Raw genomic sequence first — 27,058 nt, forward strand, 5'->3', positions numbered from 1 at the left:
TATGTGTATGTTTTCAAAGTAACCAAGGCTATTATGTTGGTATTTGTGGAGTCTCTTCCAGAAAGAGTTTTGTTTCGTTTGGGTGACTTCTTGGATATTGGTTAAAGTGGTGGATAATTTATGTTTATCAATTCTGGCTCTTTTTTTCTTGCTTCCCTGTTTGTGTTCAAACTCCATGACCAGTTTTGGGATCTCCATTTGATAGATAGTTGGTATACCGTCTTGAATGGACTTGGCAAGGTCTGAGTGTTTGATATTCATTGGGTTCAATGTTTGTTGTTGAGATATTGGTTTGGACAATAATTTATACCAAGCCACAAAAGCACATTTTTCCGCTGTGGTGAACATTGGAAGATATATAACCTGGTTGAGTATGGACCTGCTGTCTCTCTTATTCTTGATATTGATCTGGTCACCCAATATTAACCGCCACCAGTATTGGGTTTTTATATATCCTTGTATCGACTGCTCTTCCTCGGATAGATTTTGTTTGATGATCATGTTTATTGCTAGTTGGAGCTTGAATCGGAGTAACTGGCAATATGGGTTTAAAGATTTGAGAAAGAGTTGTTGAAAGATTTTTGCCTTGCGGTAGCTCAATTGGCTTTTGATATCCACCATGCCATATCCTCCTTTCAATGGGCTTGTTTTTAAAGTGTCCATGGAGATTTTCAGTTTTTTGTTCACCTGGTTTTTGATGGATTGTTCTAGCAAATCTATTTGGTCTGGAAGCATAGGTGCATGAATCTCGTGGTAATATAGCTTAGACAAGATATATGTGTTATATCCGACTATTTGACTTGATATTGGTAGTGAATTCATGTTGGTCATGTAATATTTGGTGCTGATGTCTTTTTGGAGAGTATTAGGCCAGGTTTGACACGAGTTCCCAATTTTAACGCCTAGATATTGGATTTCATAATTATTGTCAGCAATATCTATTTGGAAGTCGGACTGGAATGGTATTTGATCGCATGGAACAATTAATCTGGATTTGCTTTTGTTTAATTTAGAACCACTGACTTGTTCGAACGCCTGAATTATCTTCATAGTGTTTTTGAAGTCATTATGATCTCTCAAGAATAAGGTAACATAACATGCATAGGCAAGGTATTTGACTCTGGGGATGATGTTTGGTTGGATCTTATGGTTGTAACTGAATCCTTTATTTAATCTTTGGATGGCTCTTAGAAAAGGTTCAAGGGCTAACGCGAAAATTGTTGGTGAAAGTGGGTTGCCCTGAAGGGTTCCGTTTCTTAATGGGAAAGAAGGGCCTGTAATGTTATTTAGGCAAATGGTTCCGAGGGCTTTGGTAAGGATAGCGTGAATAGTTTCCGTCATTTTTCCAAAATTGAGTTTTCGAAGTAATATTTTAAGGTATAGATGGGAAATCTGGTCAAAAGCCTTTTCAAAGTCAGCAAGCATGATTCGGTGGTTAATAGAATGATTGACATGTGGCTTGTCTTGTGGGGATATTAAACTGGAAAGCAAGTCACCGAAAATTGTTATATTAGAGAAGGAGGATCTTTCAGGTATGAAACCAACTTGATTTGGGCCGATAATTTTTTGCAAGAACGGGAGCAAACGGGCGTTGATGATGCTGGAAAAGAGTTTCAAATTTGTGTTGATTAATGCTATGGGCCTGTAATTCTCCACTTTTTGAACATCTTTGTTTGGTTTTGGTATGAGAGTGAATTTTATGGTTCGATAGTTGAATGGAATTTCCCCTGAAGAAAGAATTTGGTTAAATTCTTTTAGAAGTATGTGTTTTATCTGAGGAAAGAGAGACTTATAAACGCCGTATGGTATACCATCTACCCCGGGGGCGGATTGAGTATTGGATTCAGTAACGGCATATTCCAATTCTGTCATGGTGATTGGTTTGTTCAAGTTGTTGGATTCAGTGTTGGTTAGTGGTAACTGATCTCCCAAGGAGGCGTTGATGAACCTTTCTATATTTTCCGAGCTCTTTGAACCACGAGATCCATCGTAGAGTTTTTGATAGTAATTGGTTACTTCTAGAAGCATGTCTTGCTGTGATGTCAATAAAGCGCCATCTGAAGCTTTGAGGGCTTTGATTGGGCGCGGTCTGGAGTGTTGGTGGAACCTAGTTCTTATGTGGTCATAATAATTTGGTTCATCAGTATTTTCTGTTATTTTCTTGTGTACCATCGTCAAAAAATTCAGCTTCAAGCGAATCTCGGAAATGAGGTCTGAAGTAGAGTTCACAGTGGGTGGAAACTTGATCTTCAGAAGCCATTGAATAATATGATTTTTAATGATATTATGTTGGGGGATGTAAGTCATTGCATGAGGTTGAGTGTTGATTTCAAGAATAATAGAATCGTGAGTTGAAGAAGACTTTAGATAGTTTTGTTGGGACATTTGAATATGAAATCTGTTTTTGTCGGAGATCATGGACTGACTGATATAAAAACGATCTATTCTGCGACTACTTTCTTTCGTGGTGGATTGGTTAGTCCAATTCTTTTTAATCTGGTGCAATTTTGAATGTTCATAGATATCTGCTAGCTTGAAAGTTTTGATTAGCTTTTTAAGCGACTCGGACGATCTTTGTTCGCGAGAACGGAAGTTAGCAGAGTCTCTTGAATTGACAAAATTATTAAAGTCACCTCCGAGAATAATGTTGATGGTCTTATTGTTGCTTCTCGCTCTGAGAGTGGTAAGCTGGGTTTGGAGGGTGATGGAGAGTTGATTTTGAAGGAGGATTTGTTTTTGGTAATCAGCAGATGGGTTGTAGATATTGATTAGCCAAAGCCAGTTATTGGCATCTTGTTCAATAATGGCATCTGTGATATAAACCTGGAGCTGGCTCAGTACTGCAATTGTTAGCAATGAATGATCAACGACCTTTATGTGGTCCTCAATTATAATAGCTGTGCGGGATGATGGAGTATTTTTATAAATTTTTTTGTTTTGGTGTTGGAAGAGGAAGTCCTCGCCAAGATTAAGTTCTTGAAACATTGAAATGTTATATTGGTTTGATAGATGGAGAATTTTGGAGTCATCCAATCTCAATCTTTGGATGTTTTGACTAATGATCGATAGTTTACTCATTTTGTGTATGAGAGGCGTTTTTTGTGACATTTGAGCCATCTGATTGAGGTGAATTTATTTCGTTGTTGTTATCCTCCAGGGGAGAAGATTGTTCTTTTGACAGAAGCTTCATTGGCCGGGGAGTAAATGATTCCAGTGGCGTGGGCATTTTGTCTAAGTTTTCCAGGATAGTTGGATGTTTTGAGAAGGGGGAAGCTGAATGAGGTGAGGTAGAATGAGGTGAGGTAGTAATAGGGGTAGGAACAGAGGTAGGGACAGAAGCAGGGACAGAATCAGGGACAGAAGCAGGGGCAGAAGCAGGGATAGAAGAAGTGGCCAGAGCCGAGGAAGTGACAGTATCACGGGCAGGGGTAGGTGAAGGAGGAATGTTGGCAGCAGAAGAAGTAGTATGATGTTGTGAGTTTACTTCTTGATGTCTGCGAGAAACACGGACCTGAGGGTGGGATGAAGGTGAGGCGAGGATCTTTTTGGAGACCTTGCTAATATGGGCCAGCTTGATGGCGCTAATGGCCGCGAACTTGGCGTGCTTCTTAGATTTACCTTTCTTGGACAATAATTCTATTGGTTTGGTTTGATGTCTGAGAGTAGCAGTGTGTTGGGTTGTAGAGGTTTCGAGTTCATCCATGGATTGGTCTGCATCAGTAGAGAGGCCTTCCTCTAAAGCATCTTCCTCATTGGATGGGTAGTTCTTTTCCAAAGTATCGTCCTCATCAATAATTGAATCATCAACATTTTCTTCTTCATTTGCCAATAAGTCGAAAGGGTTTGAATGTGGTTTAGAATATTCTGGAGTAGCCGGTTTATTCAGTTTTATTTTTCTTTTTTCGACAGTCTGAAAACCATAGTTTAATTTGTGGTTTGGTTTGACTGCTTTTCCAGAATTTTGTTTCGGAGAGTGTTTTTCTGGAACTTCCGGATTCACAATAGGTGCTCTTTGTTGCTTTTTGAAATAACAATCTTTTGCCCTATGGGATAATTTCTTGCAAATGGCACAAGATGACGTCTTGCAGTCAAAACGAGTGTGTTCACGGGAACCACATGCAGTGCAGTGGACGCATTTCGTGATGACTCTGGAGCGGAAATTTTTGTCATTGAAGAGTGGAAGGGATTTTCCTGAGTCAATTTCAATATAACCATAAGTGACAATACTGGCAGCTTTGCTAGCTTCTTCCGTAAAGTGAACGGTGTTGATTGGAAAGAAGGATGATGGATCAATTCCGGATTCATTGAAGACATGGTCAAGAAGTTTTTCCCGGTTAAATTCAGTAAACTCGGAATTCATTTCAATCTCAATTAAATGGGATTCCTTATTCATTGTGTTTAACAAAGACCCTGGCGTGTAGGTATAATTTCCAACTGTAACTTTAAGGTGGATGTTAAGATATTCAATTAAAAGATTTCTGTCCTTCTTGAAGATATCAGAGCCTGTATCCTGAGGGTTTGGGATGAAGTTTGAGTTAAGGCAGATCTTCTTATTAAAAATAACCAAGTGGTTGAGGGCCCCTTTTAAGTTTTCCCTGATTATGATCAAATCCTTATCTGGTTCGTTGGATGACTGTGTAATAGTATCAAGTTCTTTGGATAACTTAGTGAGTCCGTTTTTGATGGATTCCAAGTGTTTTTCAAGAGGAAACTCTGTAAAGATATCTTTTGGGATCTTAAAGTAGATTAAGATATCCTTAAGATGCTGTTGGCTCATGATAAATTCCAAGTAGTTCTCCAAGCTGATTCTAGAGTTTCTCAATCTGTTGAATTCGTTTGTCATATTAAAACTGGTGTAGTTTTGGAAGAAATCTTCAATTTCCATGATCTTGACGAGTTCCTCGCGTTTTTCTTTGGATTTAATAATAGCAGGATTGGAGGTGGAGAACAATTTTCCTGATTTGCGTTTCTCGCTTATGGCATATTCCAATACGTCGCGGTGCTTAAAGTCAAGGATTTTGATGTGACTTGCCCATTTGAAAGTTCTTTCAAATTTCATCAACACGTTTTGGAAGGATGGATCATTGGTGTTTGTAGTGGCTCGAGGTGTGCGCTTGTCTCCAGCGGTGGCTTGAGCATAGGTTTGGATTGGTCTTGCCATATTGACAGCTGGAGCCACCGGATTGGAGGCCGTAGTTGGAGAGGCGACAGTAGAAGATGAAACAGAGGGAACAGGAACAGAAGGAACAGAAACAGAATTTTTTTTTGGGTTTTGAGAATTTTCGATTTTTTTTTGGTTTTCGGAGTTTTCATTAATAAAATCAGTAGAAATAACGGCGTGGGTTGGAACAACAGGATTATGCATGTCAATGTCAGTGTCACATGCTGCATGAGAATTGCGATCGCAATCAACTGAAGAAACATTAATTGCTGGAGAGGTAGTTGGGGTAGAAATGGCGTTGGAATCCATGTTTTGGTCCGCTTCAGGATCTTCTGAAGCAGTTAAAAAGGTTTCAACAGTACTATTAATAGTATTGTCGGCTGCATCAGTAATTTCTTCATCGGAATCTTGATCTTTAGCTTGTTTGTTTATGTTTGCTATCGGGATCGGGGTTTCAGATGTTGCGCCAACATCCAATGAAGAGCCCAAAGAAACCGGGGTTTCAATGATTGGGGGATCATTAGTAGGGTCGGTGGAGTAGTTTGGAGTAGCTTTATTACTATTTCTAGTGGTTCTCATGATAATATTATTCGACTTTTGACCGTTTTTTTTTTTTTTCCTTCAAAGTTCGATTTATTAATAAATATATAATTATATATATCTATGTAAAATCTTATAAGCTAATGCTCATTATATATGTTAGGGAAAACCATATCATATGGTGAAAAACCCTTTAGTGATAATTATTAGTATTTAAATAAAATGTTTTTTTTGTTATTGTTTTTGTTAATTTTTTTTTTCTTTTTTGTTTTGATCGACTATTCAGCTCCCAGTAGTAATGATATAAATCAAGTTGTTAATTGATGTGTTCCAATCAATTTGGTTATGATATCTTAGGCGTGAGAGTTTGCGTTGATAGCATAGATAGCGGTCGATCTTTTTGATTGTTGATTCTGAATGATTGGGAGCGATTAAGTTATTCCATGCTAATGGAATTGGGATTTTCAATCTTGACCATAACTCGGTTGATAATGGGCATTGAATTAGGAAATGGGTCATTTTGATCTTGACTTGGAGTTCTGGCGTTTTTTTTTTTAAATACAAAATTCAATATATTAATTAATTATATAACTATATATCTCATAAACTATCTAATGTAGTTTGAAAATTAAAGTGTTAAGGGAAAACCATTAATGGTGAAAAACCCTATTATTGAGAAAAAATGTTTTTATGCGTTTTTAAGGTTTTTAATTGTTTTATTTTTTTTTTTTTTTTTTGATTTTATTTTCTTGTTTTTCCCCACCTATTTTTTTCTTCTCCGCTTAAAAGATATTGCTTTCAAGCAAGAAGATCATTGAATCAACGGCCATATGACAATTGAAATGCCTTTTGGATTTCAATCTTGATAATTTTCGTTGGAAACCTAGATATCTATCGATCGTTCTGGTTTCGTTCATGTTGGTGGCAGGGGTAATGATTGTTTGCCAGGTTAATGGGATATTCAAGTCAATTTTTTTCCAAAGTTTCTGGGCCAATGGACATTCAATAAGATGGTGCTTCATGATTTCAAATTGGATTTCCTTTGGGGCATATTGGGGTTCATCATATCTGGTTAATTTTTTGCTGCAATAGTCACAATGATTATTTACGTAATTGTGATTTTCAATGCCCAAATGAAAGATGTGAATATTTTGATATTTCCCCGGGAAATGTTGGTTGAATTTTTTGAGGTTATGCCAAAAGTTATCAACTTGTTTCTGATTCACCCCAGTAATATCCATGAGTGTTTTTGACATCTTGTTCACATCTTGTTTTTCCCGTTGTTTTTTACTTCCTTTAGTATGGTCAAAATCCTTAATTCTAATTGGAATGTGTTGTTGATATTTTTCAGGAATCCCTTTTTCAATTGAATTTTTCAAATCTTCAATTCCAATCTTCATTGGCTTCAACCTGATTGTACGTTTCTTTATACCAAGAACTTTTCTGAAATCCCAGTACGCTGTCCTTTCAGCATCTGAGAATGTGCTGCTATTCATAACTTCTAAGGAAATTGAATCATTGGTATTCTCAATGTCATCGGCTAGTTCAAGTAATACCACCCACCAATAATGAGTTTTGATATATTCATCCTTTGGTGATTTTGTTGGTGATGTTTTTTGAATGATGTTATTGATAGTTGATTGGATTTTAAAACGTAATATCTGGTTATATTTAGTGTGACTATCCAAAAACAAATCCTGGAAAATTTTGGCTCTTCGGTGTTGGAGTTGAGACTTTAAATCAATCATTGAGAAACCGCCTTTGTTGTTGTGTGTCTTGAGTGTATCCAAAGAAATAGGTGTATCTTGCTTGACCAATAACTTAATCGATGTGTCAATTTGATTCAACTGATTGGGTAACAAAGGTTGGTGTAGTTCTTTGTAATAGAACTTGGATGCAATATATGTGTTGAATGCTTCTATTTTTGATTGAATCAGCAAGCTGGTCATGTTTGATAACTTGTACTTGATATAGAGGTCACGCTGCAATGTTTCCGGCCAAAATGTCACTGATGGCCCAATAGTTATCCCCAAATATGTCAATTGAAAGTTTTCATCAGCAATCTCAAATGGGAATGGTGTCAAAAATGGATAAGTATCAGTTGGTATGATTAGTTGGGATTTCTTTTCATTGAGTTTGCTGCCACTGAATTTTTCAAATAGTCTAATACATTTCATTGTTTTGGAATAATCTCTTTTATCTTTGAGGAAAACTGTGATATCATCAGCAAAAGCAAGATAATGTTGACTGCTATATGCTTCAGGTATCAAATCTCCTTGGTAACTATGGCCTCTGGTATTCTGTTTGATAGATCGTAGTAAAGGTTCTACTGCTAATGCAAATAATGAAGGGGAAAACGGATTACCTTGGAGGGTACCATTTTTTAAATTGAATAATGGGCCGGTCATGTTGTTGATGTATAAGGATCCCGTTGTCTGCTTGAGGATGTTGATGATTAACTTGGCTAATTTTTTTCCAAAATTTAAATGGGACAATAGTTGTTCCATATATTCGTGAGATATCCTATCGAACGCTTTCTCCAAATCCACAATTAGTATCAGCTTTTGTGGATTTGGTATTATATGCGTTTTATCTTTTGGATGAATTAGACTATCTAACATTTCTCTGAAAATGGTGATGTTGGAGAACGATGACCGGCCTGGAATAAAACCAGCTTGATCTTCCCCTATGATATCAGGCAAGTGCTTCAACAACCTATTATTAATTATTGTGGATAATAATCGAAGATTAGTGTTGATAAGGGCTATCGGCCTATAGTTTCCAATGTTTTCTTTTGACTTTCCAGGCTTTGGTATGATGTTAAAGAGTATAGTTCGGTAGTGGAATGGTAAATTTCCTTCAGTTAGAATGTGGTTAAATTCTTGAAGAAGGATGTGTTTGATTTGGGGAAATAATTCCTTATAAAATTTGTATGGGATTCCATCTATGCCCGGTGTGGACTTCAAATTTGCCGAATCAATTGCCAGTTTGAGTTCTTCCATTGTTATGGAGGAATCCATTTTTCTCTTCTCTTCAGGAGATATTCCTTGGGTTGGAATCACGTCCTGAAGATATTTATGTATTTTTTTGTGTCCTTTGTTCCTCTGGTTCCATCAAACAAGTCCATATAATATTCAGTTGCTATTTTCATTATCTCTTCATGAGATTGAACTAGTGTCCCTTGTACATCTTTTAGCTGTTTTATTGGGCGTTGTTCTTGATATTGGTGGAAAACTTGGTTAATATGTTGATAATATTCCGTCATTTTATCAAGTTCAGGCACTTTCACTTTTTTCAACATGTGTTTGAGTTTTTCTGCTTTGCATTTAATATCAATTATTAATTCATCGGTTCCTTGGATATCTTCATTTATAGATTGGTGCCTGAGAACATTAATGATTCTGTCGGTCAATCTATATCTCTTCATATTATAGTAAGCCTTGGATGAAGTTAAAGTCAACTCCACTGTAACTGAATCATGTGTGGATCTTTTCCCAAAATGATTTGTTTGTGTCATATTCCATTTGTTTTCTTTGATTTTTAAGAAGCTCCCAGTGATATAGAACCTATCCAATCTCCGGCTTTTCCCTAATTCTGATGCTTTATTAGTGAATGTTTTCTTGATGTTATGTTTGATTGAATTGAATGAGTCCTTCAAGTTCAACAAAGTAATGAGATTAGTTAAGGATTCAGCAACTGAGTCTTCACGGCTTCTATAATTTAGGGAGTCCGAACGATCAATAAAATTATTAAAATCACCAGCTAACATGATGTTGATTGTCTTTCCTGGGAATCTAGTTTGAAGATTCTGATGTTGGGCAAGTAAACTGAGTTTGAGCTGATCATGGATCTGATTTTGCTTTTGGTATTGATTTGGATTATACAAGTTTATAATCCAGAGTGCTTGGTTATTTTCTAATTCAATTAAGACATCCGTGATGTGTTTTTGGAGTTCATGTTGGACAGTAATACCTGCTAATTTGGATCCTAACACTGGAATAGAATCATCAACAATTATTGCTGTTCTGGAACAGGTTGAATTATAGTATATGACTTTGTTATCGAACTGAAACGAAAAGTCTTCTGATAGATTTAGTTCTTGGAGCAAAGACACATTGGATTTTTGGGTGAAACTTATTACCAACTGGTCGCTGATACGACTCCGTTGTATATTTTGAGTATTGATTTTAATAATCATTATGTTTATTCATTGGAATTTTGATTTGTCTGTTTGTTTCTGGTTGCATCAGCTTCCAGAGTTGACAAATCATCATTGGTTGGTGTTAATTCTGTTTTCTCATGTACTGGAATTTCATCACCCAGTAGCATTTCATCCTGCTCATATTCTTCTGAATCCTCATATTCGTCTTTTGCATCATAGATGTATTCTCCATCATTTTCATACTCCTCATCATATTCTTCGTCATTATCATTATCAGGTTCTGCACTTGATTCAGACAGGGTTGGCTCTTTAGAGCCAGTTTGTGCCAGTTTTGATGTCACTGATGGGTGTGGGTCTTTAATGACTAACTTAATAGATTTTGGTACAAATGGTTTTGGTGCTGAAGGCTTGGTGGTGTTAATTTTGGTCAAAATTGGGGTAGAGATTGGGGTAGATTTTGGGGTAGATTTTGGAGTAGAAGCTGGGGTAGAAGTTGGGTTGGACAAGGTTTGATTAGATTTTGGGGTAATTGGATGGGATCTAAACACATTCAACTTAATTCCTGGTTTGGCTGACTCTTGCTTGGTTTCAGCTGGTTTCTCCCTTTGAAGGATTTTCTTTGGTTTGACGGATGCCTTCTTTTTGGAGGCCTTTCTAACTTGATTAACCGGAGGAGGGGTGATTTGATGCTTTCTGTTGATAGCTGGTGTGGTAGTTTGAATATTTTCATAATCATCATCTCTTTCTTTGGATATTAATCCCAATTGGTGGAATGGATTCTTCCATAAATTGCTCAGTTCATTTTGTGGTGGTTTTGACTGTCTGGATCTAGATGAACCATGAACCATGGTGAACTCGGTAGAAGGAACTTCAATCACTGGTGGTTGATTTTGCTTCTGTTTGGGGTTCTCATGACGATCATCTGTAACATTTTTCTTTGGCCGCTTAAAGTAACAGTCTTTAGCTACATGGCTAGGCTTTTTGCAAATCGCGCAAGATGCTTGCTTGCAATTGTATCTGGTGTGTTCTCTTGAACCACAATTGATACAGTGTAAGCATTTAGTAATAACTTTAGAAACAATGTTGTCTTGGTGAATAACCGGGATTTGTTTTCCTGGTTCCATTTCCAAGTAACCATAAATGTAACGATTTTTAAGCTCCTCGTTAGGTCTTTTAGTCATGTCACTTTTAATCACTGAGAATGATGTTGGTTCAATTTGGGCTAGGTCAAGCGCTTGCTTGATGGTAGCATCGACAAAATAGTCAGGGGTTGTTTCCAAGGCTGTTATCTCAATCAATTGGATTTCTTTATCATTCTTATTGATATTGATGCGTGGCTTGTAAGTGGATTGTTCAATGTCAACACTTAAATGGCTAGTGACAAAATCAATAAATGCATTACGTAACTTTTCATTCTTAGTTTGTAATTGACCTTTCAATATTGGGATAAGTGAGGATTTGAGACAAATAGTTTCATTTGAAATAAACAAGTAGTTTTGAGCTTCAATTAAAGCTTTCTTGATGAAGTTGATATCATCATTATCATTCAAATCAGTTTCAATGTTGGTTAATTTAACATCGATTAATTTTTGGAAGGCATCCTTTATTGTACTCAAATGATCATCAAGCTCATACTTCCGGTAGAGCTCAGGTGGGATAATAAATGACATCATGATTTTTTGTTTATCTTGATGGCTCATAATAAATTTAATGTAATCCTCCTCTGCAATATTAGATTGTTTCAATCTTGAGAATTCATTAATTAAATGGGAATTTGTATAAAATTTGAAAAACTTTTCAATGGTGTAGATTTTGACAAATTCTTGATATTTCTCTTCAACATTTTCCACTTTTTGTGTGTCAAATCCGAAAAGTGATCCCCTCATGCCCTTTTCCTTAATAGCATATTCAAGGACATCTTGGTGTTCGAACTTGATTGATTTGAGATATTTAGCCCATTTAAAAACTCTTTCGAATTTGGCTAAAACATTTTGAAAAGTGGAGGTGGTGTTCATAATCAGAGTCCCCTGTTGGGATGCGCCTTTAGAGCCCGAGGCGATTTGGGCGTAGGATCTGCTGAAAGCAGCAACTGGGGCTGGGTTAGTTTTTTTTGGGGTTTTTTGGTTTTCAGAGTTTTTTTGGGTTTTGTTGTTTTCAATTTTTTTTGGTTTTCAGAGTTTTCAGTAACAAAATCAATAGAAACAGAAGGTTGTGAATCTCCTTGAGATTCAATGGTGGCTTGATTTGACATATGCATGTCGACGCTAGTGTCACCTGCACTATCAAGATTGCGATCGCAATCAACTGGAGAAACATTAATTTCCGGGGCTGGGCGGTGGGCAATATCAACATCAGAATCAGCATTAGAGGCCTCATTTATGGTATTAGATGGGGTTGCAAAGGTTTCAGCAGTACTTAAAAAAGTATTGTCATCTTCCTCAGTGATTTCTTCGTCTGAATGTGGTTCATTTCCGTGTTTGTTTACATTGTTTTGATCGGTTGCGTTGGGATTTGCATGATCTAAGTCAACGATAATATCAGAAGAAACCAGGGTTTCTTGAGAAGGTGGATCATTTGTTGGATCAGTGGAGTAGTTGGAAGGCTTTGGAATTCTTTTGGTATTATTAATACTCATTATAATTGAGTTTTTTTTTTTTTTTCATTTTTTTTTTTTCCAATAATTTCGATTTATATTAAATCTCATAAGTATATAATTATATAAACTTGTTCTTGGTTTTGAGGAGGAAAATCTTCAAAAGACGAAGAATTTCAATTTTTTTAAATTAATATTCAACAGTGTGAGATTTCTACTCACTAAAAACCCCCTTTAAGATATTGACTATTTTTATTTTTATTTTTAATATTATTTTTATTTTTATTTTTATTTTGTTTTATGGTTATTTTAATTTTTTAGTAGACCGCTGTAATAAGATATAATAATGTTTTCATTGATTGATTAGTCCAATCTGCATTATTTGACCTTCGTACCCTATTATATTTTTCAATGTAATAAGCGAAGCGATCCAATTTTATCATAGTTTGTTTCTGATGTTGATGCAATATGATGTTATCCCATGTTTGAGATATTCCCATTTTTAATATTTTCCATAAGTTTCTTGATACTGTGCAATTTATGTAGTAATGGGTGATGTAGGCTTCCTTGATATGGTCAGGATCCCTGGGGTTGGTGTTCCAATTTTCTGGAGGAAAATTACAAACATGGCAACGGGAATTTGTTGATTTGAACAATGTGAGCCCCAACATCATGAGGTCTTTTCATTTTTTTTTTTTTTTTCCAATAATTTCGATTTATATTAAATCTCATAAGTATATAATTATATAAACTTGTTCTTGGTTTTGAGGAGGAAAATCTTCAAAAGACGAAGAATTTCAATTTTTTTAAATTAATATTCAACAGTGTGAGATTTCTACTCACTAAAAACCCCCTTTAAGATATTGACTATTTTTATTTTTATTTTTAATATTATTTTTATTTTTATTTTTATTTTGTTTTATGGTTATTTTAATTTTTTAGTAGACCGCTGTAATAAGATATAATAATGTTTTCATTGATTGATTTGTCCAATCTGCATTATTTGACCTTCGTACCCTATTATATTTTTCAATGTAATAAGCGAAGCGATCCAATTTTATCATAGTTTGTTTCTGATGTTGATGCAATATGATGTTATCCCATGTTTGAGATATTCCCATTTTTAATATTTTCCATAAGTTTCTTGATACTGTGCAATTTATGTAGTAATGGGTGATGTAGGCTTCCTTGATATGGTCAGGATCCCTGGGGTTGGTGTTCCAATTTTCTGGAGGAAAATTACAAACATGGCAACGGGAATTTGTTGATTTGAACAATGTGAGCCCCAACATCATGAGGTGGAGGTTCTCCATTGAACCCGGTACCCACCTTTTGATCTGGTTAATCTGTTTCCAAAATTTTCTTTGTTGTGGCTCCAGGGGGTATGTGATTTTGGTCAATGTTGTTGATGCTTTGGAGACGTCTCGTTTGAGTTGTTCCTGTTTGCTGCCGTTCTTAAAATCAAAAGTGAACATTTTTTGATGGTGGGCCTTGTATTTCTCTGGTACTGGTTTTGCTAAATTGTCCTGGATATCTTCAATCTTCAATCTTCAATCTTCTGCATCTGTGATACCTTGTTTTTCCCTGGTTCTCTAGATCAAATAAAATCGACCATGATTTGAGGTATTTTTTCTCTTCTAGTGAGAAAATGTTGCTTTTGACAATGTCAGAAAGGGTAATTTTCTTGGTGGAGCTGCCAGGATATGAGAGTTGGTAGCCAAGTAACGGAAAGTACCATATATGTGTTTGGATGGAGTTTCTGTCAATCATACTTCCAATTCTTTGAAAGTGAGATTCTGGATGGAGTTGAGATTTTTGGTATTGATCAAGTAGAGATTCCACTTGGATTTGGGTGTTAATGGCGTATTGGATTTTATATCTCAAGATTTGGTGATATAAATATTTTTCCAGGGATGTTAGTAGTTGGTATATGACGTGTGCGTACCGATATAGGAAGTGGTTTTTGAGATCGAGCATTCCATATCCTCCCATCTGGGTGGAAGTTTTGAGGGTGGAAAGGGATAGGCTGCCAATCCTGCGACAAAGGTGTTGAAATGATTCCTCAATCTTAGTGGTGGTAGAGTTAGAAAGGGGCTGATGCATTGCACGATATAAGAGTTTAGGGATAATGTAAGTATTGTACCCCAATACCTTTTCCGCTAAGCTGAGATGGTGCATTTGTGTGAGATAATATTTGTATTTGATGTTTTTCAATACCTGATCTTGATGTAGTGGTGTGTTTAGTGGAATACCCAAGTACACTATTGAGGGAGTGGAGGTAAAGACAGGGACCTGTTCATAGGGTAGTTTTGTCAAGGGTCCAAAGGTGCGATGATATTCGGCTGTATGGTATAGCTTGGATTTATCGGTGCTAAGGGTACTGCCTGAATATTTTTCAAAGTCCTTGATGTATTGGAGGGTGGTGAATAATTCAGTGTCATCTTTTACAAATATGGTGACATCATCAGCAAATGCTGTGACCTTTATCAGGATATCGGGGTTCATGGGATTCTGGGCGTTGGTAACCAGGACTCGACCCAACCATGATCCAATAATATAACAAACATATCATAAGGGCGTGTGGCGCAGTTGGTAGCGCGCTCCCTTAGCATGGGAGAGGTCTTGGGTTCAATTCCCAACTCGTCCAAAAAGGCCTTTATTTTTGTTTGGTTCCCAGCAAGGGTGCATCGCAGTTGGGATTTTTCTCCATTTTTTCTGAGGCGCCAAAACCCTAAAAAACCGGATTTGGACACAAGAATTATGCAGGCTCCGTAGATTACCTTTTTGTTTTTAAGGTGTGTGCTGGTCGACCTGCTGATCAGCAGAGATTTCAAGATTCTACGCCGAGTGAAGAACCACCTTCATGGATACAATAATTTCATCATTGATAAAAAGCTTTCTTCCTGTTTGTTGAACTGGTTCGACTAGGATAGTCGTTAGGGGCGTTGACTGAAGATTTCATCATGGTCAACATACTGGAGACCATATCTTTGAGTTCATTGAACTCCTTGATAGTGACAAATCCAGAGTTGTCGTTGTTGGCTTCGTGGTGAGTGTTGTAGTTTTGTAACTCTAGTTACAAAAGACATTCATAACAATAATATTCAATAATATTTATTCCCTTGTTATACTTGTTTTACTTGTTAACTATCTAAAGTATATAAAGGACAAACTCAGACTATGGGGGGCATGGCCCATATTTATATTAATCTCAATGGGTTCTAGAAGGTTCCATAAGCTCTAGAATGTTCCATGGAATTCTAGAAGGTTCCATAAGTTCTAGAAGGTTCCATAAGTTCTAGAAGGTTCCATGAACAATGACTAACCACATAACTTTGGATTGCCAACTCAACACCCTCTCTCAATTCAAAGTCTCCATACCACAGAGCCTTCTCAACTCCAAGAATTGAGGGGTAGCAAGACCTTTTGTAAACATATCAGCAATCATAACACCAGTGCTCAAGTACTCCAAATTGATAGAGCCAGATCCAATGTGGTCCCTGATAAAGTGAGTCCTGATGTCAATGTGTTTGGTGCGATGATGGAAAGCTGGATGCTTTGCCATCTCAATACACCCTTGGTTATCATCAAACATCCTCACTGGACCAGTATTGATCCCAAATTCCTTGACTCCTTCACTTAGTGACATGTATTCAGCCTCTGCCGTAGAAAGAGCAACAGTAGCTTGCTTCTTAGATCTCCATGTGATTGCACCATTGGCATATTTGAACACAAACCCAGTAGTAGACTTTCTGTCTGACTTATCTCCAGCCCAGTCAGCATCACAGTATCCAAGAAGCTCACAGTATCCAAGAAGCTCACAGTATCCAAGAAGCTCACCGTTATCATTATTGCCAGCCTCATATCTTATTCCCAAATCTTTGGTTCCTTTCAAGTATCTTAAAACTCTCTTTGCTGCCTTATAATGCACCTCCTTTGGTTCCTTGAGGTATCTGGATAGAACACCGACGATATAGCTGATATCGCTTCTAACAGTATTAGCAGCAAACAATAATTTTCCAACCAAAGATCTGTAAGCTGTGACATCACAATCCTCAGCACTGTTGTCCACCAAGGTGAGCTCCTGACCAGCAATTGTTGAGTTGACAATCCAAAGTCATATATTGGGTTTTGTACAGATGGCTCAACGGTTAACACGGGTATCAATGTGTTGAATAGATCCCGGGTTCGAGTCTCGGATAAGACGGTTTATTTACCATGGCTGAGCAATATATAATCTGCATGTGATTATGACTCAGCCTAATAATTAGTCATTGTGCATATGATTAATCATCTAGAATGTTCTAGATGGGTGTATGATTACAAATAATATATATTGGTCTTATTATAAATATGGGGCCTCTCCCCATAGTTTGAGTTCATATTTTGTTATTTAAATAGTTAGTTAGTTAAGAAGAACAAGAATAATAACAAGGATAGTTTGATAGTATTTGTTATTGGTAATGACTACTGTAACTAGGGTTACAAAACTTCAACACCTTAAATAAATAAAATGATTGAAACTAATAATGGGGTGTTGGACCCGTTCTCGCAATAAAAGACTAAAACATAAAGGGGTAAGACAAGGATAAGAGATAAGGGATGAGGGGTAGGACATAAGGTGATACCTCGATGAGGTAATGCAGATCATGGTTTCGTATGGTACCATACCGTTGGTTTTTTTTTTTTTTTAAAGACAAAATTCAATATATTAATTAATTATATAACTATATATCTCATAAACTACCTAATGTATTTTTTTTTTCCAATAATTTCGATTTATATTAAATCTCATAAGTATATAATTATATAAACTTGTTCTTGGTTTTGAGGAGGAAAATCTTCAAAAGACGAAGAATTTCAATTTTTTTTAAATTAATATTCAACAGTGTGAGATTTCTACTCACTAAAAACCCCCTTCAAGATATTGACTATTTTTATTTTTATTTTTAATATTATTTTTATTTTTATTTTGTTTTATGGTTATTTTAATTTTTTAGTAGACCGCTGTAATAAGATATAATAATGTTTTCATTGATTGATTAGTCCAATCTGCATTATTTGACCTTCGTACCCTATTATATTTTTCAATGTAATAAGCGAAGCGATCCAATTTTATCATAGTTTGTTTCTGATGTTGATGCAATATGATGTTATCCCATGTTTGAGATATTCCCATTTTTAATATTTTCCATAAGTTTCTTGATACTGTGCAATTTATGTAGTAATGGGTGATGTAGGCTTCCTTGATATGGTCAGGATCCCTGGGGTTGGTGTTCCAATTTTCTGGAGGAAAATTACAAACATGGCAACGGGAATTTGTTGATTTGAACAATGTGAGCCCCAACATCATGAGGTGGAGGTTCTCCATTGAACCCGGTACCCACCTTTTGATCTGGTTAATCTGTTTCCAAAATTTTCTTTGTTGTGGCTCCAGGGGGTATGTGATTTTGGTCAATGTTGTTGATGCTTTGGAGACGTCTCGTTTGAGTTGTTCCTGTTTGCTGCCGTTCTTAAAATCAAAAGTGAACATTTTTTGATGGTGGGCCTTGTATTTCTCTGGTACTGGTTTTGCTAAATTGTCCTGGATATCTTCAATCTTCAATCTTCAATCTTCTGCATCTGTGATACCTTGTTTTTCCCTGGTTCTCTAGATCAAATAAAATCGACCATGATTTGAGGTATTTTTTCTCTTCTAGTGAGAAAATGTTGCTTTTGACAATGTCAGAAAGGGTAATTTTCTTGGTGGAGCTGCCAGGATATGAGAGTTGGTAGCCAAGTAACGGAAAGTACCATATATGTGTTTGGATGGAGTTTCTGTCAATCATACTTCCAATTCTTTGAAAGTGAGATTCTGGATGGAGTTGAGATTTTTGGTATTGATCAAGTAGAGATTCCACTTGGATTTGGGTGTTAATGGCGTATTGGATTTTATATCTCAAGATTTGGTGATATAAATATTTTTCCAGGGATGTTAGTAGTTGGTATATGACGTGTGCGTACCGATATAGGAAGTGGTTTTTGAGATCGAGCATTCCATATCCTCCCATCTGGGTGGAAGTTTTGAGGGTGGAAAGGGATAGGCTGCCAATCCTGCGACAAAGGTGTTGAAATGATTCCTCAATCTTAGTGGTGGTAGAGTTAGAAAGGGGCTGATGCATTGCACGATATAAGAGTTTAGGGATAATGTAAGTATTGTACCCCAATACCTTTTCCGCTAAGCTGAGATGGTGCATTTGTGTGAGATAATATTTGTATTTGATGTTTTTCAATACCTGATCTTGATGTAGTGGTGTGTTTAGTGGAATACCCAAGTACACTATTGAGGGAGTGGAGGTAAAGACAGGGACCTGTTCATAGGGTAGTTTTGTCAAGGGTCCAAAGGTGCGATGATATTCGGCTGTATGGTATAGCTTGGATTTATCGGTGCTAAGGGTACTGCCTGAATATTTTTCAAAGTCCTTGATGTATTGGAGGGTGGTGAATAATTCAGTGTCATCTTTTACAAATATGGTGACATCATCAGCAAATGCTGTGACCTTTATCAGGATATCGGGGTTCATGGGATTCTGGATGGCAAAGTCTTTACCCAGTGGTTGCATGGAAATGGTCAATTCATTCCGGACTTCTAATTTTATGCCATGATTTTTTGTTTGAATATTTTCTAATAAAGGTTGTATGGCCAAGAGAAAGATACTGGGGCTTATTGGATTGCCCTGTAAGGTGCCCGAGGCTAACTTAAATAGCGGACCATGAAAGTTGTTGATCATTATGGAAGCAGTTGCTGATTTCAAGATGTTTATTAGTAATCGGCGAAAATTTGTACCAAGGTTTAGAATTTGGAAGAGGTGGTCTAGGTATGCATGCGAGATACTATCAAAAGCCTTTTGAAAGTCAGCCACAAGGATTTTGGAGGTGCGCAGCAATTGAAAAAGGTTGGAGTCTGGTCTCATTGAGTGGAAGACTTCTTTGAAAGCAGCAATTTGCTCGAAGGACGTACGTCCTGGGACGAAACCAGTTTGTTCGGAACCCACAAGCTGAGGGATGAATTTGAGTAATCGGTTGTTTAACACTATAGCGAGGATGCGCATATTAGTGTTAATTAATGAGATTGGCCTATAATTGGGTAAAAACTCTTTATTTTTCCTGGGTTTGAGGATTAATGTAATCAAAACCAGACTATAGTCAATAGGGATTGACCCAGCGGAAAGGATAGTGTTGAATTCTTGGAGGAGGATATGCTTAATGTTTTCCCAGGCTTCCTTATAGAATGTATAAGGGATTCCATCAGGACCAGGCTCACTCTTTGAGTTTGCCTGCCATATTGCGTCCTTGATCTCCAGTTCGATAATTGGGTTATCTAACTGTATAGCTTCGTGGGCCATTAGTTTCCTGGAAGAGATCGTCGTTAGGAGGTATTGGCGAATGGCATTCGGATCATGGTAGTCTTTAGCCGAAAAAATGTCCTTGTAATAGGACGTGGCATGGGCCAATAAATCTTGAATATCGGTGAGTTTCCTATCTCCAGCAATGACAAAAGCATCAATTGGATTTGTGTTTGGGTTCTGTTTAAAAACAGAGTTCAATCTTTCATAAGGGTCAGGTAAAATAGATGGGTCACTGCGTTGGAGAGAGTTCAATGCCGTTTTTGTTAGTGGTGCTAACAGTCGGATCTCTGCAATCAAATGGGATATGGATGGCAATTGTGATAACTTCTTGGAGTTAGCAATAAATGGTATTAGTTGGTTGTGCAATTTGAAACGCTTTGGTCCTAGTTGCACTAAATTAAAGGAGAGGGCAAATTTGATGCTAATTTCGTCATGTGTGGAAATAGTACCAAGGGTATTTGTCTGGCTAAGAGCAGTATTCTCCAACAAACCCTCAGAAATATAAAATCGATCTAAGCGACGATTTTTACCGTTTGAGGCTCGGTTAGTGGAAGGGAGACCTTTGGACAGCAGGAGGTAGAAAGCGTCTTTGAGATTGAAGCATTCAATGAAATCGTTTAGTTTTTTTAGATGTTTCAGAATTTTTTTATTTTTTTTTGATTTTGGAATTTCTAAGATATTGTTGAAATCTCCTCCAACCACTATTTCGATGTGTGAGTTTGGGTATTTGATAGCCAAATGGCCCAACAACTCACCGAGTAGCTGGTGCAACTGGGAATGAATAGTCAATTGGGCTTTTTGTTGTCCAGTTGGGTTGTATAGGTTTATCAATAATAATAGAGTTTTGCCATCATTCCAAGATATTACTAGATCAGTAAGGTATCCGGTTAGATGTGACTCAAGTTTATCGGAAATGAAATTTTTTAGTATTCCCGTGCCCATGGAGGGGATATTTCTCAATAGTATAGCCGCTCGGGGGTAAGGGGAATTATTTACATGAAAGGAATGTTGATGGAAGTTTCGGATCAAAGCCTCACAGTCTTTCGGAAGTTCTTGAAAGAAAAGGATGTGCTGTTTGTTGTATTTGGAGAGGTGATGTTGGGAGGTGAAATGATATCTCTGAATATTTTGAGATATTAGATTGAAGGATTTCTTATGGGTAGTCATGATTAATTGGATTCATTTATGCTGATATCTGATATCAGCTCATCATCGTCATTATCATCATCATCATTCGGATTATCCAGGGAGTCAATTTCAATGTGATCACTCTGGTGATCATCTGGTTCATAATCTGAGTCATCATCGTCATTGCTTGAATAGTGTTCATCGAGGAAAGCCAGTAAATTTACCGGTTCTCCATCATGTTTGTCGGCTTTCAGGTTTCCCTTAGTCAGCCGTTCCAGGTCTTGGTTGCTCTGGTGAACAGTTGTATTTTGAGATGTCCTCCGGGTCTTAGAACTCAGGTTATGAGAACTCTTGTTAGGAGTGGAGGAGGGTTCCTTGGCTGGAGTTTTTGGCACGAGAATTGGGGAGGTGTCATGTTGAGAATAGATGGTGTTGGATTTTGTGGTTGAAGGGGATGAGACTGGGGATAATGGTTTTGGGGATGAATGTCTTGGTTGGGTAGGATTGGAACTGGTAAATGATGGGGATGTATTTGTGGATGATTTTTGGGGTTTCTCAGTCTTTTGAGATGGCTGGTTGGTGTTGTTCCCTTCAGCTTCCACGCCGGGTTCCGTAATATCCAATTCCGAAGTATCTCCAGCTAAGACATTGAATGGGTTTTGCCCAACCTGCTTATCTGGAACTTGTCTTTGGGAACGGTCCTTTCTGTTTGGTTGTAGTTTTGAGTCTCTGTTCAAAATGGTTCTCTTCTTTCCAGTAACAACTTTGAAGGAGCTATTTGCTTCATGTGCAACATTTTGATTCAGGGATTCTTTTTGTGGGGTGATCTTGGTTTTCTTAGAATGACGTTTAATTGGGCATTCTGGTCCAATGTGGCCTGGTTTTTTACAGATGATACAGTTCCGCTCAGGACAAGAGAACTTGGTATGCTTCCTGGAACCACAGCTAGTACAGTGGAAACAATGGGTCAAGAGTTTGATTTTCAAAATCTTGGATGAGATAATTGGTAGTTCTGTATCTTTTTCCAAGTTTATCATACCATAGAATCTATTTCTTTGGAAGGGGTCAGATGTTATGCAAGCTTGCAAATCAACAAAATTAAAGGCATCGTATGGGATCTTATGTTGTTGGAAGTGGGACTCCAATATGTCGTTTAAAGCATCTCTGTTACTAGTTTGGACTTCGATTTCAATAAAATGACGTTCAACATATTCGTCAATCACAATTTTGGGTTTATAAGTTGTGGTTTCAGTGCTTATTTGTAAAAACTCATTGATATGATTGATGAATGATATTTTTCTTTTTTTGAATTTGTCGTCTGGCAGAGGGAAATCAGGGAAAAAACTTCCAGGAATGACAATTTCATTTTCATCAGAGTTGATATAAATGACTTCCTGGGAATGTCTTAAATCATACTCCAATTTTGTTCTTTGATGACGTTCAGTTTCCTCGATGTTCCCAGATTCAAGGAGCTGTTGTTGTTGATTAGCTAGGTCCATCAAAGCGAATTTAATGAGAGCCAATTGGATTTCTGCGGAGCTTCCTTGCATCAATGGTTTTGGGATTTTGAAATGCAAATTACCTTGGTTCAATTTGTAAATTTGTCTGAAGAGCTGTAATTTTTCATTGGTGGTAAGACCTGCAAGACGTTTCATTTCCATGTCAATCTTTGTTCTAGATTGTTGGCTAAAGTACTCAACAATGAACAAAGTATTATGATATTCCATCATTCTGTCTGGATCATCTGGACGGATTTTATACAGTGTAGATTGATAAATATGATCATTATTGTTGTAGCATTCAATGAAGTGCTCCAACACTTCCCTGTAGTAGAACTTGAGGTCCTTGATGAGGAAAGGCCAGTAAAACGCGTTAGCGAATTTTCGGAAAAGAGGGTCATTTTCCCTGTCGATTTCTTTCCTCCCATTAAAGGGGTTGACCGTGGTCGTAGAAGAATTTTCCATTTCTTCTGGGGCAAGAGTAGAAGCGACAACGGAGGCGAAGGAACGGGCGGAGGTGGAACTAATAAAGGCGTTTTGGGTTTTTTGGGTTTTTTGTTTTTTTTCAGATTGGTTTTCAGTGGAGTTTTCTACGTTTTTTTCGGAGTTTATGGAGGATTTTTCATTTTTTTTGGTGTTTTTTTGTTCCAAGTTCGCATCCTCAACTTCTCCATGTTGAGGGGCCGTTGCGTGCTTAGGTGATTGATTACCTAATAATGCAGGATCGATTTGATTAGCAATCGAAGAATAAATTTGGGTTGCGGCGGGCAGATTTGGGTTTTCTACCGCGTTTTCCTCATCCCTTGAATCATTTGAAGAATAATCGCTTCCATAATTGGAACTTTCATCGTCAAAAGATTCATCTTCGTCATTTTCCGGTGGTTTTTCGACGCTGTTTTCATGAATTTCAGCGTTCTTGTTGTCACGACCTTGATGGTCGCCTTGAGAAGACATATCGACATTATCAGCCACGGAGGGGGATGAATCTCTAGTAAAGGACTTTGGGGGATCATTTGTAGGATCAGTTGAGTAATTAATACTTTGTTTCTTATAACTATCAGGACTTGACATGTTTTGAAAAAAAATTTGGTAACCAGGACTCAACCCAACCATGATCCAATAATATAACACAAAATCATTGCAAGCCGGGCTAGCCTAATTGGTTAGGGCGTCTGACTTCTAATCAGGAGATTCTGGGTTCGAGTCCCAGGTTCGGTGGGCGGTTATCCGTTTTGTTTACTTGAGGCTGGGTGGCCGAGTGGTTAAGGCGTCACGTTAAGGCCGTGATTTCTTCGGATGCGCGGGTTCGAATCCCGTCCCAGTCATTAATTTTGAATGAATTAAGGGAGCTTGACTACCTCATTGAATATTTTTTTTTCAGACATAATTTGCGACAGCATTGCCAATAACCTTCATCCTTCTCCGTTGGAAAAAAGTGGCGAATTTAGTATGGGCTATGCACACTCATGCGGTGTTGGTGGGGGAATTTGTATGGGGAAAATCAAAATCGCTCCAGCTGCTGGGTGCCCTTTCATACAAATTCTTAAGAGAAAAATTAAACTCCAGTAAAATCTGTGAGAGGCACCCCCAAATGATGCATGAAGGAGGAGATTTTTATACCATGATGGGGGATCAAAGGCAGGGTGCTGGCTAGATGGTGAAGTGGTGTTAAAATTCTACAGGTCTACAAAGTACTTTAATAAATAAAGACGAAACAAACGCACTCACGTATAATGACAAACACTTTAGATAATAAAGTTAAATATAAGGACAGTAGTAAGGACAAACAGCACGACACCTAGCAACCTTAAACCAATAATGGCTGTAAATATAATCTTGATAGCAACGACTATAATATTTATTAGTAGAGATCTAATGATCTGGTTCCTAGTATAAGACCTACAGACCCCTTGATTGTAAGATCTTAAACTTGCGACAGCAGAGTGCACTTTAACCAGAAGGGGCGAAATGTCAGAAAATTTTCCAAAAAGTAAATGAGATTTTCAAAATGGACGAGTTGGGAATTGAACCCAAGACCTCTCCCATGCTAAGGGAGCGCGCTACCAACTGCGCCACACGCCCAAACAAAGAGTATGCCCTCACTCAGATTTGAACTGAGGATCGCTACATTACTAGTGTAGCGCGTTACCAACTTGGCCATAAGGGCTAATATAAGATTTTTGTTATATTATTGGATCATGGTTGGGTTGAGTCCTGGTTACAAGCATTACCCCTGCCACCAACATGAACGAAACCAGAATGATCGATAGATATCTAGGTTTCCAACGAAAATTATCAAGATTGAAATCCAAAAGGCATTTCAATTGTCATATGGCCGTTGATTCAATGATCTTCTTGCTTGAAAGCAATATCTTTTAAGCGGAGAAGAAAAAATAGGTGGGGAAAAACAAGAAAATAAAATCAAAAAAAAAAATAAAATCAAAAAAAAAACAACAATTAAAAACCTTAAAAACGCATAAAAACATTTTTTCTCAATAATAGGGTTTTTCACCATTAATGGTTTTCCCTTAACACTTTAATTTTCAAACTACATTAAGTAGTTTATGAGATATATAGTTATATAATTAATTAATATATTGAATTTTGTCTTTAAAAAAAAAAAAAAGCATCATAAAGAGATAAAATGAGTATTAATAATACCAAAAGAATTCCAAAGCCTTCCAACTACTCCACTGATCCAACAAATGATCCACCTTCTCAAGAAACCCTGGTTTCTTCTGATATTATCGTTGACTTAGATCATGCAAATCCCAACGCAACCGATCAAAACAATGTAAACAAACACGGAAATGAACCACATTCAGACGAAGAAATCACTGAGGAAGATGACAATACTTTTTTAAGTACTGCTGAAACCTTTGCAGCCCCATCTAATACCATAAATGAGGCCTCTAATGCTGATTCTGATGTTGATATTGCCCACCGCCCAGCCCCGGAAATTAATGTTTCTCCAGTTGATTGCGATCGCAATCTTGATAGTGCAGGTGACACTAGCGTCGACATGCATATGTCAAATCAAGCCACCATTGAATCTCAAGGAGATTCACAACCTTCTGTTTCTATTGATTTTGTTACTGAAAACTCTGAAAACCAAAAAACCCCAAAAAAAACTAACCCAGCCCCAGTTGCTGCTTTCAGCAGATCCTACGCCCAAATCGCCTCGGGCTCTAAAGGCGCATCCCAACAGGGGACTCTGATTATGAACACCACCTCCACTTTTCAAAATGTTTTAGCCAAATTCGAAAGAGTTTTTAAATGGGCTAAATATCTCAAATCAATCAAGTTCGAACACCAAGATGTCCTTGAATATGCTATTAAGGAAAAGGGCATGAGGGGATCACTTTTCGGATTTGACACACAAAAAGTGGAAAATGTTGAAGAGAAATATCAAGAATTTGTCAAAATCTACACCATTGAAAAGTTTTTCAAATTTTATACAAATTCCCATTTAATTAATGAATTCTCAAGATTGAAACAATCTAATATTGCAGAGGAGGATTACATTAAATTTATTATGAGCCATCAAGATAAACAAAAAATCATGATGTCATTTATTATCCCACCTGAGCTCTACCGGAAGTATGAGCTTGATGATCATTTGAGTACAATAAAGGATGCCTTCCAAAAATTAATCGATGTTAAATTAACCAACATTGAAACTGATTTGAATGATAATGATGATATCAACTTCATCAAGAAAGCTTTAATTGAAGCTCAAAACTACTTGTTTATTTCAAATGAAACTATTTGTCTCAAATCCTCACTTATCCCAATATTGAAAGGTCAATTACAAACTAAGAATGAAAAGTTACGTAATGCATTTATTGATTTTGTCACTAGCCATTTAAGTGTTGACATTGAACAATCCACTTACAAGCCACGCATCAATATCAATAAGAATGATAAAGAAATCCAATTGATTGAGATAACAGCCTTGGAAACAACCCCCGACTATTTTGTCGATGCTACCATCAAGCAAGCGCTTGACCTAGCCCAAATTGAACCAACATCATTCTCAGTGATTAAAAGTGACATGACTAAAAGACCTAACGAGGAGCTTAAAAATCGTTACATTTATGGTTACTTGGAAATGGAACCAGGAAAACAAATCCCGGTTATTCACCAAGACAACATTGTTTCTAAAGTTATTACTAAATGCTTACACTGTATCAATTGTGGTTCAAGAGAACACACCAGATACAATTGCAAGCAAGCATCTTGCGCGATTTGCAAAAAGCCTAGCCATGTAGCTAAAGACTGTTACTTTAAGCGGCCAAAGAAAAATGTTACAGATGATCGTCATGAGAACCCCAAACAGAAGCAAAATCAACCACCAGTGATTGAAGTTCCTTCTACCGAGTTCACCATGGTTCATGGTTCATCTAGATCCAGACAGTCAAAACCACCACAAAATGAACTGAGCAATTTATGGAAGAATCCATTCCACCAATTGGGATTAATATCCAAAGAAAGAGATGATGATTATGAAAATATTCAAACTACCACACCAGCTATCAACAGAAAGCATCAAATCACCCCTCCTCCGGTTAATCAAGTTAGAAAGGC

The 27,058-nt window shown here is 37.1% G+C and overlaps 1 protein-coding gene across 1 annotated transcript; it reads right to left on the reverse strand. All coding sequences in view use genetic code 12, as the record gives it.

The window, feature by feature from the left end:
- Positions 1–3,553: 3,553 nt before the first annotated feature.
- On the reverse strand, positions 3,554–5,161 carry DASC09_028860 (uncharacterized protein; the record flags this gene model as incomplete). The annotated part of the gene is made up of 1 exon (XM_064996489.1): positions 3,554–5,161. A coding segment is annotated over one exon (1,608 nt), but the record flags the coding sequence as incomplete, so codon positions are not given.
- Between the last annotated feature and the right edge of the window lie 21,897 nt (positions 5,162–27,058).

The sequence above is a fragment of the Saccharomycopsis crataegensis genome (genome assembly GCF_037102585.1).
Source record: "Saccharomycopsis crataegensis DNA, jcf7180000000083, whole genome shotgun sequence".
NCBI classification, from domain to species: domain Eukaryota; kingdom Fungi; phylum Ascomycota; class Saccharomycetes; order Ascoideales; family Saccharomycopsidaceae; genus Saccharomycopsis; species Saccharomycopsis crataegensis.